We start from the raw sequence: 19,878 nt of genomic DNA, 5'->3' as shown, positions 1-19,878 counted from the left end.
TATATAACATATACAATCAAAAAAATCTAGTTTAAAACATAAAATTTTATAGAAGAAATAATTTCTGTTGATTGATTATATCGTTAAATTGCTATTTCTGGGAAGGATTACTTTATTATAGAGAATCTAGCGAATCAATCACAGTTTATTGAAATATCATATTAAATGCTATCATATCACCCTATAAATTTCAGCATATCCAGAATATCAATGAGCTAATTTTGTAATTTTGCAGTACGGCTATGACAAAAAGAGATCAAGTTCCTAGGGCTGTGTTTTTCCGTTTCACCGACATCGCAAAAAACACCGACTATGTTGTCATTCAGGAAACTCCAATTTATATATTAAAAAAAAATACATTTAAAAATATAATGAAAATTAAAGGTTTTCCAAGAAAAAAAACCTTATATTATTCTGAAAATATCCTCAAAGTTCTTCCCCTCAAAAACACTAACTCATAACTTACATATCTTCGAGATGCGGACGCCACCACGTCAAACGCACGCACGATGAAGCAACAGTAGTGGTAGTTATAAATACAGTGGCATGGTAGCACCACCACCAGTGTCAGTTCAGCTCCTGTCGGCACCGCTGAAGAGGACGAAAGTGACCTAACATTGAAAATGCGTGCCTTCCAAGTGAGTATAGTGATTTGAAGTTTGAGAATTCGGCAATTCTTTAGATTTTTTACATGCGGCGTTATTTATAATTTTTTATGTAATTAATAAAATAATAGTTGTATAAATAAGTTCATTATAAACTTAATATTTTCAAGCATGAAATGCTGCGGATATCGAAACGTTCCATTCTGTCTATTCAATGACCGGTGACCAAGGGTCCAAAAAGAGAACACGTGAAGTAAAAACAATGTCACTATATAACAAAATTAACTAAATTACGCTTCATATCATTAATGAGAAAATCTCAGAGGCATACCAGTAAAATAAAGCTTTTAAAGAAATATGTTTACGTTCCCATTGAGGGTAACGAAATATCTTGCATTTTCTCCAAAACGCATTGAAGGTTTGTGATTCTAACTGAACGTAAATTCCACATTCGTGGAAATTTAATTTAATAAGTTATTTATAAAATGCATACAATACTTTCAGTATAGTCTAGGATAAATATTTATTTTTCTTTAGGAGATATCCATTAACCTATCTTTGGACTCCAAAAGGTTATCAAACTTTTCTGCATAAATCATCGATAGACAGGCGCTCGAAGTAGGCCATTTTCACCTCGCATCATGTTTTTATCGGTATACCAATACCCGTTGAATATATTAATAAATGACATAACTACGGATATAGCTGATTTAGTATTCTTCAATAGTACACTACGTAATGCTTTTCAATTACTGCGAATACAGTCAATAAAAACCGGCCAAGTGCGAGTCGGACTCGTGCACGAAGGGTTCCGTAAATTACAGTTAAATCAACCTATCTCAAAAACTATAAGAGATACTTTGATCAAACCAAAAATCGTTGAAAGAGTTAATTAGCATGCATCACCTCTATTTTTTTTAGAATTTTATACCCCGTAGTTATAAAAATAGAGGGGGGGGGACATACTTTTTACGACTTTGAGAGCTGATATCTCAAAAACCGTTCACTTTAAGAAAAATGTTTTTTAGAAAACTTTATATCATTTTAAAAGACCTTTCCATTGATACCCACACGGGTATGTACATCGAAAAAAAATTTCATCCCTCAGTTACATGTATGGGGCCCCACCCCAATTCTTTTACTATTTAGTGTCATATTTTTGTAGCGGTTCATACAACACATATTCCCATCAAATTTCATCACTGTAGTACTTATAGTTTCCGAGTAAATCGGCTGTGACAGACGGACAGACGGACATGACGAAACTATAAGGGTTCCGTTTTTGCCATTTTGGCTACGGAACCCTAAAAAAATATTCATCCTTTTGTCACCAATTCCGTCTAGCTTTCGACAATAGATAACGAAAGCAATATATTTAAATGTAACAAAAAAATAACTCTGAAAGACGCTGAAAAAATGTTAAGTAACACTTTCAGTATCTGTAAAATTTAATTGTAAAATCGTTTCGCTACAATTATTTGGTTTATCAGACGGCTCGAAAACTGTTATTTGACAAACGCAGCTTACGACATATACAAAAAGCACGTATTCATCACCGTTACGGTAAGTTTAACAAACCTATTTTTGTGTAAGGAACCGATACTAAAAGTAGCACACTGCAAACTTTTAGTCGTCCGATAGTTTGGGCTCATAAATCAATAATAAGATGAATGGTAGCACATTACAAGGATCAGGTATTTAGCCGGTATGAGACCGACTGAAAACTTTGATTGGAATCAAGGTTTTCTTTTAAAGAATACTTTTGCAACCATTGGGGCAACTGTCGGCCGACTATTTAGTCTGGAGTGTGCTTATAATACCCTAAACGTAACACGCAGGTTATGGGAAATATCGATGTTACATTGTGACAAACACGTAATCGGTTATGTATAACCTCGTAGACGTTTTTCGTTTTTGCTATATGTTACGAGTAACATATTTTTTGTACATAGTGATGTTTTTGTAAGTTATTGTCTCGTTATTCAATTGTCATTTGCTGGAAGTTCACGTAACTTTAATTGCTGGTGTCATGTATTGATTAAGTACTTAATTTGTTCTTCAGGAACGGTCAATAACTTGGTAGCTTAAATATTTATGAAATGAATTGGCTGAAACATTTTTATTTATTTATTTATCAAAAGTTTACCAATAGCTTCTGTATAAAAAAAGCTTAAAATACAGTTTTAGACCAAAATTATGATCAAGTTTTAGTTTTAATAACATTTCATAGTAATAAGTTCATGTCTGCTGTGAGCTAAAATATTTTCAGTTAAAATTGAGTAAAAGTTTTTTATCAAACTTGCTGTGATTAAAGATGTCAATTGCAATTTAGTTTTCATAAGTGCCTACCAAAACTTTTTGTTTTATTTATAACTAATTGTTGGCCGAAAGTTCGATCGCTGTCATAAATCGGTCCTGCTAATATCAAATCGGCTAAAGTGATTACATTCAAAATTAACAGTCTACCAATGTACTTATTGCTCACCTTTCGTTCAATCTCCAGTGATCAAGTTCTTAGCGTGATGTACATAATTACCTAAAAAGGATGTCTCTCATTAATAACTGCCCTATACATAAGTGATTAGAGTCTCTATTATGAAAACACCTTCCCACAATTCGCCGAAATTGAAACATCCTACAAAACACGTGTACTTCCTGCGTTTGTTTTTGCTTGTCCTATTGTTCTAGATAATACTTGCAGTGTACTTAATATTATGCATGTTATACTGCGGACTTGTACGCCCGGAGCACTTTTATAATTTTAGTTTAAAATCCTACTGCGGTATTGGGTTGCCCGGGTAACTAGGTTGAGGAGGTCAGACAGGCAGTCGCTCCTTGTTAAACTTTGGTTCCCAACCAAATCCGGTAAAACTGGAAACCGACCCCAACATAGTTGGGAAAAGGCTCGGGAGATGATGATGAAAATCCTACTGCGATATTTAAAGAAAAGTCTTCTAGGAAAGCATATTTATAAAGTTATTTAAAGTCATTAGGGTAAAGCAAGACAGTGTTTTTTTTCTCATGGATAAGCAACAAGAAACCTCATGGTGGTCAGAAGGAACTGTCCGATAGTATGAATGAAATGACTCAAACATGACCTGTGGCCTGACCTTAAGTGTCACTATTATAATTGGTGCGAATTTTATCGTTGTTCTATTGTTTTCGAACTGAACTGATTTGTGTTTTGTCCTTGACGAGGTCAGGTGTTTTTGTATGAATATAGATGTAGCGTATTATAGTCTTGGTGATTTGTAGGGCAATGTCATATTTTCACATGTTGGTCAGGTGAAATGATTAGGCGAATTCTGCCTCTAAGATAAATCTTTCTCTTGAGTAAGTTTGATATATCTAAATTACACAAAAATTAACGAGTATAAAACACACTTGAACTTACTTATCCGTCACTTAACTCTTTCTGAAAAGATTAGAGCATTCAACTTGACCCTGAATTTTGCTGGAGCTTTTGATGAAGCTTACAGCAAAACTTTATTTTTCACATAATTAGGAAAAGACCAAGCAAATCTATCTCCCGCAATATTTGTTCTGAATAATCAATCTCCCAATTTAAACCACATAAAGGGTTCTTTCAAAACTAGTCTATATACTAAAATGCCATTAACTAATTCCTCTTCCCTCTATAACCAGGTAGTAATATTCGCGGCAGTGTGCGTCGCTGCTAACGCCGGCTACATAGGCGCTGGCTACGGAGGCGGCCTGTCGGGCTACGGTGGACATTCAGGCTACAGCGGCTACTATCCCGTTCAGGATTATGGACATAGTCAGGATTATTATGTGAGTATTATTAGCTTAAGGAATATGACAAGAATGTCATATGAACATAAATGATGATGATGATGTCCTCCTAGAAGATTATCAGCCAAGGCATTTTTGATGATCATAATTATCTATGACAATTATTGACATTAATAAAATCGAAAAATAAGTATAGTATGGTTTGTCGTAGTAAGTCAGTAGATAGTGCAAATTAGGTGTTTCTGATCTCTTTATGTAAATTGCCATTAGGCCTTCATTTCAATATTCTATTTACTTCAATATGACATTACATAAAAAGTAATGCAGTTATTTAAGATGATTTTTTTAATGATAGGTATTTATTTCTCGTAGGTTTTTATTACTTTTGTAATACTAGTAAATACGCTATATACAATATTGATAGTATATTTTTCATTTTGTTTACTTTAAACGCTCTGATAAATACACTGATAAAATCAAGACATATAAACGTGATTGCATTCAACTATTTTGCTCTTACTTCAACCCACTCAAAACTCATCCTTATCACTTGGTAATAAGACTCAAATTCATTTGTAATACCATAGACCGTCACGCTTATGATGTTTAGACACCATAACGTCCCATACTCGAGGACTTGCGTCACACTTGTCATTTGCATTGTGAAGTTTGAGGAAATTCGGATATGAGTCGCCTCATTACACTGTTTGATGCCGGAAACTAAGAATTTGGATTGGGAAATGATACGCGACTGTAACTTGGACTAATTTTGATGGGGAGCCCTTTTATTTAAGGCATTGCGTTATTTTTCTTTTAGTACTGAAAAAGATTTTTTTAATATTAATAACTAATTTTTTCAAAGCCTAAGGCAGTGTCAAAAAATATTCTGATATAAATCTGTTTCAGAATATATTTTCATTACGAATCAAAAGTTTTAGTTTTTCCGTAAAAATAACGCGTTGATGTCTTTTACTGGGTACAACGAAACTGCTAAAATAACTGATATTACTTGATAAATATTTGTAATTTACAATTTTATCACTCCTTCCAGTCTTACCCGAAGTATTCATTTGACTACGCTGTAGCTGATCCTCATACCGGTGACCACAAGACTCAGTGGGAGAGCCGAGACGGTGACGTCGTCAAAGGTATGAAATAACTTCGATTTCATTCACATAACTACTCTTACGTCATATTATATCATACTGACATAATGTGATTCCCCAGGTGCATATTCCCTTGCCGAGCCTGATGGCACCACTCGCATCGTTGAGTACACAGCTGACAAGCACAATGGTTTCAACGCCGTGGTCAAACGCATCGGCCACGCTCAGCACCCGCAACCTCACTACGATCACCATAGCTCTGGCGGTTACTACTCACACTACTAGATGGCGCTGTACTACGAACCACGTAGTTCCAATGCCTACCAATAGATGGCACTGTTTTAAATTTGAGTAATCATGGGAAAATTCCTGAAACCAGTGTCAGACTGTGATATTAACTTCGATCTACTATTTATAATATTGTAATGTTATGCACTTATTGAAATATTTATCGCAAATATGATAGTTTGTAAGTTATGTAAAGTAACGATAACGACAAATCGTTAATTGTTTTGATACTGTGGGATGAAAAATAAAGGAAATACTTTTCTAGAAGTGTGTCTCAATTTTTTGTTCATTCACAAAGGAAAGTGATGAATTAAGCCGCTTTTCCTGCTCAAATTCATCATCGTTACAGGAGGAGTCCATGCATGAAACATTGTTGAGCGGCCATTAATAAATATTACAAGGACGTTCACACGTACACGTCACGAGTCGCTGCGACACAAGCGAATCTGAAACATCAGCGATTTAGTTCTACACATTGTAACCAACATTAATTTCTGATAAACAACCTCAAATTGACGTCAAGTTGATTTAATTATGACTTCTGTAATTGAAACGACATTTCGGGACAGCTAATAAGGTTTGTTAATTTGCTGAAATTTATTGACGCGCGATTTCTAAGCGTTGTATGTGTAGAGGATTTTAGTTATTGACGGATGACGCGAAGTGGCGTCGCCGCTTTGTTCACGCTTCAACAAACCGAACACTAAATATAAGGATATTAGCCAAAAAGTACGTTGAAAAACGGCTATACGTCACAACTTCCAATAAATTACTTTCTTTTGACCATTGTTTAGACTACAATGATAGATGTATTCGATTAACGCTTTTTTTTACTACAATTAGGTGCTGTTGTGAGTTTACAATGTTATTAATCTAGCTGAGGCATCGGCTGTTTCTTTGTAGGCGGATTATCGCGGCTGTTTATCTTTCGTTTCATTCCGGGTGTGTGCGTATGCGTACCGGAAAAACTTGAGGAAAGATTCTGATTGTAAAAGTCAGTTTCAATTCCTATGTGGTGTGATAATTAATTAACATAATACGAAATTTCACTACAAAGGCCATATTGCCTAGTTTGGTATTCGAACAAGTCTCTTTGCCAAAATGCAGGGATGTTCTTACTTATTATTAAATTAAGTATGACTCAATATTGTATGGAATTACTGACTCCTCTGTTACAATAAGCAAAGTTGACTGATTACTAACGTCTGATTTTCCTTCTTTCATTCGTTCATAATTTTCAACTTAAATTATTTTTTATTGGTTAATCCACATGCCGGGTCACCGCAATTACGTTATACCATGCTATTTATTTTAATAAACAATTTACTTACAACCGTAACACATTCTCTTACAAAACAACTTCAGAGCTTTTGACTTCCAACTTTGGCCAACAAATATCACGCAGTACTTTCATTACCCGACTTTGTGTCAAGGCTCACAAATAAAATGAACTCGTAAATATCATAGCAGACAGATAAGAATTACAATTGCAAATGACAGCGTTTACGATACCTAGTACCGATACGCATAGTCATGCCATCATATAGCTGAAAGTGCTCGCTTTCCTTGATTTGCATGTCCACTTGATTATGAAACAAACTCTTCATGAGCAAGTATATATTTTTTTCTGTTTTGACAACATTGTTAGCTGATATATTGATCGTTATTGTTCATTCATTGATATGTGTAGTCGTTATTTTTTTTGTAGGTATCATTTCTAGTGGTTGAATAAGCTAGTTCTATTTAGCTTAGGAGTGGGCTGGGAAATTGAAAAATTAGAAGGTTATGTAAAAATGGAGCCTTGAGGTCTGTCTACGTCCTGTAAATCGATTGCTATAGGTGATATTACAGGCGGTATATGGTCAATTACCTATTTAACAAAGTTATTTCAGTAAAAAATACATATTAGTAATTCAAAGTATTTTATGGTGTACAACTGAAACTAAAATAATTTTCAGTTACCGAAACCAAAGACAATTGTCACAAAAATGATTTCAAATCCAAGGATAAACTAAAATTTTTAAACGATGGTCAATTGCTAGTACTACAGCCCTTGATTTTTTGGGACCACGTTTTATAATTAGATGGATTGCACCCATATTACATACTTGACAACATTCTGGCTGACACAAGGAGACTAGGGTCCCAACACTTTGCTCTTTTTATGACCACGATAGATTCTTATTCATTGGTTTACTGGATTATAGGACACATATTGCAACCTGAGAATAATATTGAAAAAGTTGAACAATTAATACCAGCTTTCAGACGCATTTGTCATATGAAAATGGCGATAAGATAACACCACATTTTATAACTCGCTTTTATAAAGTGTAAGGTACAATTATCAGATAGTTACCGGTAGCTGATCTACAATTAAATGTATAGCATCCTAGTCGAGTAATTGTCACGGTGCGCTTGTGTGGGTGAGTGTTAACGTACGCATGCCCGGGGGGTGTTTAAGTGTGCGTTTATAAATAGGTAAGTGGTGGTCGACGCGGCCCGTCTTCATCTAGCTCCAACCTTGAAATGGACAAGTTCATAGTTTTTATGTAATTTTTTTTAAGTGTTTTTGTTTTGGTAATATCGTGACGTGAATGTGGTGCTTGCGAAACAATAATCATGGATAAAGCGCTTGTGATATTCGTAAGTTTTTTATAATTTCCTTTTGTTGTTAAAATAAAATTGGAGTTGTTTAAACAATTGGTTTATTATATTAATTTCAATAATTACCTTTAACCTTAAGCAAGCAATAAAGAATATGATTTCGAATTTGTTTATTGTACTAATTAATGGTTCAGGGCAGGTTTTATTAATTAGCTTATAGTAGTGTTAAATATTTTATTTCGTTCATAATTAATTTTATTCATCGGTATCAAAAATAGGGTCAATGCTATCAAAAGTTCTAAAGGTGATTGAATGTAAATTAATTTACACTATATTTACGATGAATAATTATGTGTTTTCAGATCCTCTTGGCAAATTTGTTAGCAACCAATTGTCAAGAAGGGGAATTTGTAGAAGATATCATTGAAGAGGCGTCGGACAAAGTAAGTAGAAATTGTGATAAAATTAAGCAGTAAGAATAGACTTACTGTAGCTCTTTTTAGTATATCAATTTCCCTTTACATGTTCAGTAATAACTTATTTCATTTATGAATAGTTGATGTACGCATTTTGTAAATCATTATTCTTTTTTACTTTTTTTCCATTTTTACCAATAATATAATTAAAATCCAAATTCAAAAGCACCTGCTACGCGTTTAGAACCATTGAAACAATTGGTTTAGAATCTTTACATAATTATGAAACAACTTTATCTTTCCTTAGTTCTAATGCCTGAAAATACACACAAGAATAGCCAACTAGCTCACACAGTAAATTTTCTCAACAATAAACTTTCCTTAATTATCGCAGTCAAATCGTGTCTGTTTTACATCGCAATCGTAATCAATAACAAACCACTATTGATACGCCAGATTAAAGAAAAAAAACTATTTATTGCTAACAAACACACGACACCACGCAAGTTTCACTGCAATACGCAAACGACCGTCGCATGTGTAGAATAATTTTATTTATAATCGGGCGTCGAAATTATAATTATACGATGTAATTATAATGAGCAATTTTCTTTGAAAATTAATAAGCGTATTGTAATTCTGTCATTTCTTTGTGAAATTAGATGGGTAATTTACACTGTTTATTTATACGTTGAATTAAGTAGGAATACTTTTTCTTAGATATTATTTACATCGGATTAAAATTTACTTATTCAATGTAAAGTTATACATCTAGAATAAACAAATCCATATAGACTAGATTTACGTTTTTAATATTAGGACAATAATAATTGTTTTTAAGTAAAAAGTAGTCTGCATAAATATGAATCCAATATTACTCTTTATAACCATGTGTACAAAACATGTTCTCTGATATAAGACGTCTAAAATAACACCCAATTACATCTATTTGTAATAACAATAGGAACGCTTTCTATTCATTCCATTCACATAATAAAGATATTTATCAGTTATTACATTTTGCATCGGTTAATATTAATCATAGTTTGCACTACCTTTCTTATTTAAAATATATGATAAGCGGTTATTATTGCTTATGCAATTGTATCAAGGAGGTTGTAATCAATCATAATTATCAGTATTTTATAATAACAATAGACTGAAAGTACATTTAAGCTGGCTGTAGGTAACTTTTAAAAAGGATTCTTTCATTTCGAAATTCAAATGACGAAGACAACAGTTATATTTAAAATTAGAATATAGATTCATAAATATGCACGTAGAACACATTATTTTTAACAAAATACATATTACATTTTGCATATCTGGACCATAATATCTTCTATGCAGAATTGATTTATTAGAATCACTCCTGAAGTTCTAGAGATCAGCAATAAGATAAAAACTAGATAGTTGTACCTCTGATTATAGTAGGTACTGATATTAATTCCATTTAATTCCAGAGTATAATCACATAATCAGTGCCTACATTTTAGTTCACAACTTATAGTGCCATAAGCCTGATTCCTAAAGTATCCATGTTATTGGAATGCCATGGTGTTCGTATCTGACATGTGCCCCATTAATTCCTAGACGTGGCCTTCCACATTCGCTACCACCTGCACTAATTGGGCTCTAGTATCAATGAAATTCTAGCGCTAGATCTTTGCGGGCTATTTTTTGCACCAATAACTGGTAGGCAGCGCGCGCTTATCACTAGTGGAGATTGCGACATATCGATACACACAAATACTCGAGCTATTGAAAGTGGTCGCTGAATGTCGAAACGAATGCGGCCGCTGCTTGTCTCGTTCACCCACTTTTCTCAAAGCAACGCGAACTAGCTCAGCTGTAACACTGCTCCACTTGATACCTTATTTTTTTTTTCTCAATATTATGCAAATTATAATTGAAGGAGCGAGGGACACGAACGCCTGCTAATTAGTACGTTGTCACCGGTTTTTTAACCGTAGTAAAAGTTTCATTACTTTCGATTTTAATGTAATTATGCGCTTCAATCGGTTCGGTAATAGCGTTATCGATGACAGTTTCCATATCCGACAATGTTCAATAATATCATAATGTGTAGTTTATACACACATTCGTTTTGAAATAACAAATGATTTCACACTTGCATTCATGTAAAACGTCTCTCGTTTATCAAGAAAAACGCGAATAATGAATGAACTGTAACAACAAAAACAGTGAGTCTTGTTGAGCGAAACGAAGCGGAAACAAACGAAAGTGAACGATCCGTCATTGACATTGAGTAAAGGCGCGCGATGCTCACGCGCACCCGACTGGCTCATCTTGAACTTGGCGAGAAGATGGCCGTCAACAAGTGACATTTATGGCGCCAATGCTTACAAACATCACGAAACTCGTCTAGCCGTTTTGGTCGTATTAATTCGATTCGCTGTTTTAATGATGGTGATAATTTAAATACCTAATTAATAAATTTGAATTTAAAATACGCTCTAACATGGTACAATTTGTACTAGCTGAGATTTATCTAGAATGATTTTCAACAATCTAGCGCCAGTATTGAGCAACCGTCAGTCGTGATCGAGAGTGATAAATGCCGCACGCGTTACGCCTAACGATTTGACGGACAGCGAGACATTAATACACTCACTCTACCTGATAGTAATTACCCGCATACCTACGTTATGGAAACGATTAAAGCCCTCATTAGTTATTCAGAATATTAAACTAAAATAGCTGGACATGCAATCAATTGTCATAATGAGTAAAATACCGAATTATTACACGCAACCTATCGCTTCACACATTCCCCGGAGTTTTTTTATCTATAGAAACATCACGTTGTAATTGTAGTATGAGTAAAAAATTGATCGTTGAATTAATGAGCGAATGCTTTGATTTTTTATTGTCAGGGAAAAGCGGCCTACTCGTTCAGCTATGGAGTGGCTGATGGCAAAACTGGAGACGTGAAGAGCGTATGGGAGTCAAGAAATGGTGACACTGTTAAAGGTAATGTAGATTTTTATGACAAATCCCATACATTTTATAGATCATTATATATTGACCAAAATGAACCACTGATCCTTACCAACCTAACACAATAATAGTTTTCACATTGATTATAACTTAAGAACTTTCATTTTACAGGTCACTACAGTGTAGTCGAACCAGATGGCTCCACAAGGACTGTAGAATATTCTGCAGGACCGAATACAGGGTTTCAAGCTGTTGTCAACAATGAAAACCAAAGATTCGATTCTGAAGAATTAGGACGGAGTATGCTTGAAGAGAAAGCCATGAGAGACTATGATAAGTATTATGACTTTTCAGAAGACGCGGACGAAGACTATTACGAGAGGAAAAGACCCAAAAGGCCGATAGAACCAGTACGCAAGGAATATTCGCATAAGAAAAGGACAAAGTACCCATCATATTCTGACCAGCCGTTAGACTCCGAGCCAAGCGAATACACACACAGTATTTCAATTAAGCATCCGCGCGATGATCCATCAGAATTTGAACCACAAAGTCACGTCGGATATAGTTCCGACCCGAATTGCAAAACCAAAACTAGAAAGGAAAGTTACGATAATAGAGACAATTTGTATTCAAACATCGTTGATTTAGAATTGAATAAAAAGTATCCGACATTTCCCCCAGATTCTTATAGAGATAGTTACGACAAATACGCCGAACCAAGTTACGACTTTGATCGATACGTAACAAAGCATTATGGCAATGGGAATTTCAAGGGGCATAAGTACGACGACATGGGAGTGAAGCCTTCTGCATCAGTGAAATATACGTTTCCAGTGATACCTGATGTGGCTCCTCCAGAAAAGTATTACCCCGACGAGCCTCCATCCCGACCAAAAAAGAAAAGGCCTCATAAGCCCAGAGAGCCAGAGCGCTTCCCTAGCGAAGATTTAAGTGACTATGTTTTAGTTCCTAAGAAGAAACTGAAGAACCCTACGCCTACTGTGGACCCGTACGATTACAGGGTGCCTGAAGACGATTACGAGCGTCCGCAGTTTTCAAGTAACTATGACGATACATCGCAGGATGACAGGTACCCCAGTTCCACTCGAGGGACGGGACCGAAAGAGGTTGTACGAAAAATCGTCAAGAAACGAAAACCTGTCATAAACCTGTTAGATATGTTCGATATTTAAGTTATTTGTTATAAATACAAATTAGATTATTTTATACTTGTGTAACTATTCAGGCCAAAGCCGTGATAGATTGTAAGATATAAGTATTGATAGGTTTATAGTATATTGATATTGAAACAGACTGAAGTGAATTAACCAAATATTTATTGTTATTCGTAACAAGTGATTTTTTCGCTTTAAGTCGTCGTTGGATAGGACTAAATTTGGAACCAAAGTTCACTAAACTAATTGACTGAAACATTTTTTTGTAAATTAAAATGCATTTTAATTATATACCACTCATTTATTTACCTTTCATAATAGTAATGAAAAATCATCGTGTTTACTAAATCTTTCCTTTTCGACCGTAATATGGTAAGTTAAGTGTCTATACTTATTTCAATCCCTATACGTCAATCAATTAATTTGTATCTTATTCTCAAAATTTTCGCATTCATCGATATTCATTCACCTGTACTACCAACCTAAAATTTTATTAATATTTATGGTCTTACTTATCCTTACTCTAGTGTAACCCGAAACCACAATCTTAAACATCAACATAACATTTCTATAAATCGATATAAAATCAATAAAACAGTAGAATATGGGCTCGAAATTCGAATTTTAAAGCGTGCATTACGCATGCGCTATACGTGTTGCGCAAAACGGTCTCACAATGATAGTGAAAGTCTAAAGCCTCGGAAACTGGAGCGAGTGGGAGTGTCGGTATTACCTCACAAGGACGTTCAGAGATATTTTTATAAGTCTCAATACACGATATTCCTATACCGAGAATAATTAATTAGGTCACTTCGTATGCGGACTAGACGGCCGTGGGTTGTCTTGCAAACTCGAGTTACCTACTCACTTTCCTTTTAAATTGAGTGTTTACGTAATTTTAATACGTATTGAAATGGTTTCAGTAAAAATATAGAAAAAAGATTAAACGTAATAATTTGCATAAACGATATTTAGGAAGTTGAGATATGCTTATTCTGTTTGATTGATGGCTACGAAATTGATTTATTCTGAATCGTAAACTTCGCATTGAGACAAACACATGTAGCTTGAAAGGCACAGTACAAAAAAGCTATCATTTTCAGAATGTTCAAAAGAAATTGTATCAATATTTATTTCCACCTATGCTGCTTATAGAAAAGAGAACTTTTAATATTGAATTTAATCGAGCATAACATTATGCGTTTAAATTGCAACACTTCATGCAAATTAACAATTTCAGTTTTCACGACGTTGACGCCTGAATTCGACGCAGTTCTGCAATAAACGTTCTCAAGCTTTTGTAAGTTCGTTTATTTTTACACTAAAAATATGACTCAAAAAAGCCGAATATAAACCAATTAATTCACTAGTATTTGTCAACTGTTGTATCGATCGAGTCCCTAAAAAGTAATACTAGTGCAAGGTGTTCCGTATATGATCGGAGTATGACATTAATGTCCCACGATTTACTGGTCGTGTTATGTTTTATTTTTGTTGCACATGTTGTACGTTCACTGGTGGCCATGACACCGCAGGTATTGTCGCAATGTGCTTGCGGTGCCACGCGCCGAGTGCCATGTACACGCGCAATGCATGTCCCTAATCAGGGACCAGAGAAAGGTTTCCGCTATGGTAATCGTAATGACATTTTGAAATCGTGACAACTTTTGAGAGATAGGTTTGGTAATTGTCTTTTTTAGGGTTCCGTAGCCAAAATGGCAAAAACGGAACCCTTATAGTTTCGTCATGTCCGTCTGTCCGTCTGTCCGTCTGTCCGACTGTCACAGCCGATTTACTCGGAAACTATAAGTACTACAGTGATGAAATTTGATGGGAATATGTGTTGTATGAACCGCTACAAAAATATGACACTAAATAGTAAAAAAAGAATTGGGGGTGGGGCCCCCCATACATGTAACTGAGGGATGAAATTTTTTTTTCGATGTACATACCCGTGTGGGGTATCAATGGAAAGGTCTTTTAAAATGATATAAAGTTTTCTAAAAAACATTTTTCTTAAAGTGAACGGTTTTTGAGATATCAGCTCTCAAAGTCGTAAAAGTATGTCCCCCTCTATTTTATAACTACGGGTATAAAATTCTAAAAAATAGAGGTGATGCATGCTAATTAACTCTTTCAACGATTTTTGGTTTGATCAAAGTATCTCTTATAGTTTTTGAGATAGGTTGATTTAACTGTAATTTACGGAACCCTTCTTGCACGAGTCCGACTCGCACTTGGCCGGTTTTTTAATATGTTGAATAGCACAACCTAGAGAGCTTATTTATGTTGACGAATTGATAGGTGTGCGTAATTATAAAATTTTAATTTGATTTTGATTTTAAATAAAAATGATTTTTAGCCGACAACAAATTATGAAAGTACGCCTCCAGCAAAACTGTCTGTAGGAATGATTACATAAAAAGTATTTGCGAGAATGAAAATGCATACTACCAAGAAATCTACAGCTATTTTTTTCATCAAGTAGGCAGCCATTATGAACTTCAAGCAATAAAAGCTGCACCAAGTTACCCAATAAAGGCGTGAGCAATAAAAACCCGCGGAACTTTAAAGTTATTAACTAAAATTATGGCCAGTCGTAACTAGTTAATAACTGATAGGCTATTAAAACTTTATTATAATACCTTTATATCTAAACCGTTGACCAAATATTGAAAATAATTATAACTGGTCCATTCGTAAATTGATTGTGAGTCGTGAGAAAAGGGTTTCCGTGCCTAAATCTGTCGAAGCCAGAATTGGGTCGTGGATAAAGGCACCCACATACTACATAAGGTCAACAAAAAGTTGAACCAACATTAGGTCAGTTGTCTTGTCAATTAATCATAGCATTTGTTATGATTTATGTTCATTAGAAGTCTAAAAATACCAATCTGATTACCGACAAGTTGGTAAACGTTTCTTTTTTCTACAAAACGTAGAAGAGTTTAACTTTAAGATAGTTTTATTATATCATTAGTTTTATGCATGTCCATAAGTACAAATAATAACGATGCATAATGATATAAATCCTACTAATTAACTTTCTTTTCATAACGATAAAAAATCCTAATGCGCGGCGAATATTTGCAAATCGTGGTAAGCATGAGATAGATATTATCATAGAAATAAGTATGTTATAAACCATGTCTATATCCATTTTAATTCCTCTGCAAAATAATCAAACAATTTATGAAGAGATTGTAAATTCTGTACTTCACGTAGGTATATCCTGCTTGTCGAAACTCCATAGATAACATGTGTGGTTTAAACTGAATACATAAATAATTTTGATTAATTTTCGAGCAATACTACAATTTCTGAAGGAATGTGGACACTAATTGCAATACACGAACTAGAGCAGGTTGATATTAGTTGAAATTTTATCAGAAAATTGTAGGCCTTTATGCCTCTTAAAAAGTTACTTGACAACATTGATTAATACATTCACTTTATCTGAAAGCGGATACATTTATTGAGCACTTAACACATTTCATAGATCACAGTTTTTCACCATCTCACATATCAGTTGATGAGAGCGTAGCTACATATACAATTTTCTTTTGTTAATTAGTGAATTTGGTGATTGGAAACATACTTACTATATTGACCAATCCAGCACCGAATTAAACCATTTTAGGATTAAAATAATTTGATGGAAATTATCAAAAGTAGTAATAAGTACAGTAAAAGAAAATACAAGTAAATATGAATTAGTAAAGATAGGGACGCTTTTTAGGCTTAAAGTTTTATCAAAGAGAACGTAATTAAGTAGCAATTAAATGCAATAAAATTGTAGCTAGTTTTTATTTGCATTTTAGTCTAGGTATAATCAACAGAGAGTATTTAAAATATTGCAAGAATGTTACTAGCTGTCGCCTAAGTATCCTACTTAAATAAATTACACCGTTTAGTTACTAACGCCACTTGAGATTTGCATTTTAAACTTCCTCTTTAATAATTAAAGTATTAGTAAACTTAAATTTTACTTTAAGCTGTACATAAATACATATTATACGTATAAATTTGTTGCATCCAATTACCTAATTTACTTTTACTACTAAGCCTTTTTGACAATGCCTACTCATATAAAAATATTTCCTGGTGTTTTATAAAAATAGACTTATTTTTAGAGCAGGATTCTGAAATGAATAAAGTTATTTCGAACCCTTCTGTCGGACTTCCGTGCGATACATTCTACAGATAGATAGGTAAGCAACCGACTAATCTTACAATGTTGTCTTAAATAATAATTGCAGCTCGTATTTTGCCAATTACTTAATTACTCCAATCCGTCAGTAGGTATATTATCAGCGGTGCAGTGTCACTTGTTTTATCCGTTCTTACAACATATGATCTTGTTCCTGTGGACACCTGATATATAGACGAAATTCAGATCATATTACATGTGGGGTCAGAATACTGAGCGCTAAAACTTTAGTGTTGACAAGATATTACATACATGACAATTTATGTATATGTTCATTATGAATGTTTTGTATGGTGGTTTGGCGAAAGAAGTATTTATATGATACAATATAATATGACCGGGTAAAAATGAGATCTCCATTGTTTTGTGGGGAGAGTAATACCATTACCTTAAAAAGCTGTACTAAAGATTCGTTGCAGAATACATTCAAAATTGGGCTCATAGTTATTTCGCCTATAATCTTATTTTGACAGGTAATGTTAATACAGTTAAACTACGATAGATAGAGCTACTTGCTTGAATAACCAAGTTAATGATTTACTTATTCCGTATCTAAACATCGCATCGGATTATGTAATTTCAAATGCTATCCTTCTAATTAAATAAAATTATGTTTATCTTTAACTGCTGTTTGGTAGGTTTCCGGTGATCTCAGCATGAAAGATCTAATTTTAACTTATCGGCAATTCTTAGAGATACGGTGAAGAAAATTAATACATCTGTATCTAGAAAACAGAAGTAATTATAATATTACGCTTTTTTCAACTACGTGCAAGAATTTCATAATGATGTTTTCCATAACCGTAAATCACTATAATTTAATTGAATATACGAATAGTAATTATATTATTCAGGAAATTCGTTAATTTTAATATTTTTTAACATTAACTTTTAATTATTTTTATACCGAAATCTAGCCAAATTATACAAGCTAAGCATGTTTTAAGTGAAATTGAAATAAAATTGTAATCGATGGAAGCGATCGATAAAATTAACATATTTTTTTTGCAAGAAACACTTAATTTATGGCCGTAATTTCCATTTGAGGATTGTAGCAAAATATTATGCGATCATTTTGCTGTCCAATTTATTAATTTACGTGTTACGGTAGAGGAAATTATATATGCTTCCATTAATTACGTGACGGAATTGAAGATATTCTATCTTTTGTATCCGTAAATATCAATATTGATATCGTACAAAAAATCGCATTTACTTATATTATGAGTAATAGGCATGTACTGGTATACCTACTAAAATTAATTGTATTTGAAAGGCTCGTAGGCATGTAGGAAGGTACTCTACAGGCACCGAAACTACTGAAACTATTTGAAAAAATCTTTAACTGTTGAAAAACCACACTCTTCCCGAGTAGGCTATATTTTATCCCCGAACTGTCAGTAAAACCACGGAAAAACGTTAAGTTAAACTGTAACAAAACAAAAAAATAACAAACTAGAAACGAACCCAGACCATTAAAACATTAATGCATGTATAAACAATCATCATTCTAGTTATATTTCTTTCACATAATAGTTTCGCAACTCTATGGTATCAGACCCAAGTTTAATAAAGTCGTGCTTAAGTGACAAGTTGACACTTTGAGTTACGAAATCTATAATGAGATTGACACGCGTGAATTATATTGTTGCTTATTATAATAGATTATAAACTAGACTAGACTGAAATATGCTGTCTGCATTATCGTCAAGATTCTATAAATAATTCTAGGTTCAAGGTGCACCCAATGATAAGTATGAAATAATTTGGTTATAGATGCATTATTCCCATGAGGTTTCGGGTTCAATTCATGGGTCGGGCCGAAATAGCTTCGTGGGTTTTAGGAAACTTTCACAAAGCAGCCCAGAGACTGAAGGTTGGTGATTGATACACCCGCGCATCGAACAGTCGACGTGGCCGGAGGACATTTAGTAGGACTCTTAAAGACTGCCAAAGATGACAAGCATTTTCTTTGCTTATCCTTATGAACAATTAACTCGTGTGGCTGTAAGCCACAATGAGCTAATTATGTCCTGCAATATTACCATGTACTTAAATTATTATATACTCACATACTAAATGGGACTTAATTAATCAAATACATAGTATACACCTGTTCAACACTCTTGCATTCACCATTAATATTAATTAAGTTCGACTGGTATTTGTATAGTGATAGATTGAGAACCGATGTAGGTACCTAATTTAAATGTATTATGCATGTGTGTTAAGGACATGTTATAACGAGGTCTTTTCGTACACTGTTTGTTTTTTTAAAATAACAATTTGCATTGGAATTGTCATATTAGAGTATTTTATAACTTCCAGGATGTTGATGATGTTGATTTTATTTGCCAAGGTGAGGCATTCGTTTATTCCCTGTTTTTCGTCAGAAAACAGCTTTAGCTAATCACATTTTAAATACAGAACCTGATAAAGTTATATACAAAAAAACAAAAGTTTAACGAACATTTTTCGTATTCACAGTATGACAGTAAACCCTTTCATTTGATACCCATATCATGGGGGTGGATTTCAAATAGCCAGTCATCCATTTTGGGGAGGCCACCATATTGGATTTGTAATGATGTTTTTAAGCTAGTCAGGTATTGTCATCGGAACTTCGAGCGTGTACTTTCACCCTAATGGTTTTCACCCTAGTGGGTCAAATTAAGATTCCAAGATTTTTTTACAGACATAGTTACAAGTGAAGCTAATATTTATAAGCGTGTTAAAAAGGAAAATGTTGCGTCT

General features: G+C 33.9%; 2 protein-coding genes across 2 annotated transcripts; both read left to right on the top strand.

Moving 5' to 3' along the window:
- Window positions 1-566: 566 nt before the first annotated feature.
- LOC135116865 (cuticle protein 19-like) lies at window positions 567-6,019 on the top strand. Its single transcript, XM_064034472.1, has 4 exons — window positions 567-638; window positions 4,251-4,397; window positions 5,410-5,506; window positions 5,586-6,019. Exons 1-4 carry the CDS (start codon window positions 624-626, stop codon window positions 5,747-5,749), a joined length of 423 nt encoding a protein of 140 aa, XP_063890542.1. The 5' UTR covers window positions 567-623; the 3' UTR covers window positions 5,750-6,019.
- Window positions 6,020-8,110: 2,091 nt separating this feature from the next.
- LOC110374841 (uncharacterized) lies at window positions 8,111-13,232 on the top strand. The gene is made up of 4 exons (XM_064034470.1): window positions 8,111-8,398; window positions 8,722-8,802; window positions 11,673-11,769; window positions 11,908-13,232. Exons 1-4 carry the CDS (start codon window positions 8,375-8,377, stop codon window positions 12,930-12,932), a joined length of 1,227 nt encoding a protein of 408 aa, XP_063890540.1. The 5' UTR covers window positions 8,111-8,374; the 3' UTR covers window positions 12,933-13,232.
- Window positions 13,233-19,878: the final 6,646 nt, after the last annotated feature.

Source organism: Helicoverpa armigera, chromosome 4 (assembly GCF_030705265.1).
Source record: "Helicoverpa armigera isolate CAAS_96S chromosome 4, ASM3070526v1, whole genome shotgun sequence".
NCBI lineage: Eukaryota > Metazoa > Arthropoda > Insecta > Lepidoptera > Noctuidae > Helicoverpa > Helicoverpa armigera.
This window is presented reverse-complemented; position numbering and strand designations above follow the sequence as displayed.

Coding starts and splice junctions, on each gene's coding strand:
- LOC135116865 (XM_064034472.1), top strand. Junction 4,398..5,409: donor GACATAGTCAGGATTATTAT/GTGAGTATTATT, acceptor CACTCCTTCCAG/TCTTACCCGAAGTATTCATT. Junction 5,507..5,585: donor AGACGGTGACGTCGTCAAAG/GTATGAAATAAC, acceptor GTGATTCCCCAG/GTGCATATTCCCTTGCCGAG.
- LOC110374841 (XM_064034470.1), top strand. CDS start 8,375: ATGGATAAAGCGCTTGTGATATTC. Junction 8,399..8,721: donor ATAAAGCGCTTGTGATATTC/GTAAGTTTTTTA, acceptor ATGTGTTTTCAG/ATCCTCTTGGCAAATTTGTT. Junction 8,803..11,672: donor TTGAAGAGGCGTCGGACAAA/GTAAGTAGAAAT, acceptor TTTTATTGTCAG/GGAAAAGCGGCCTACTCGTT.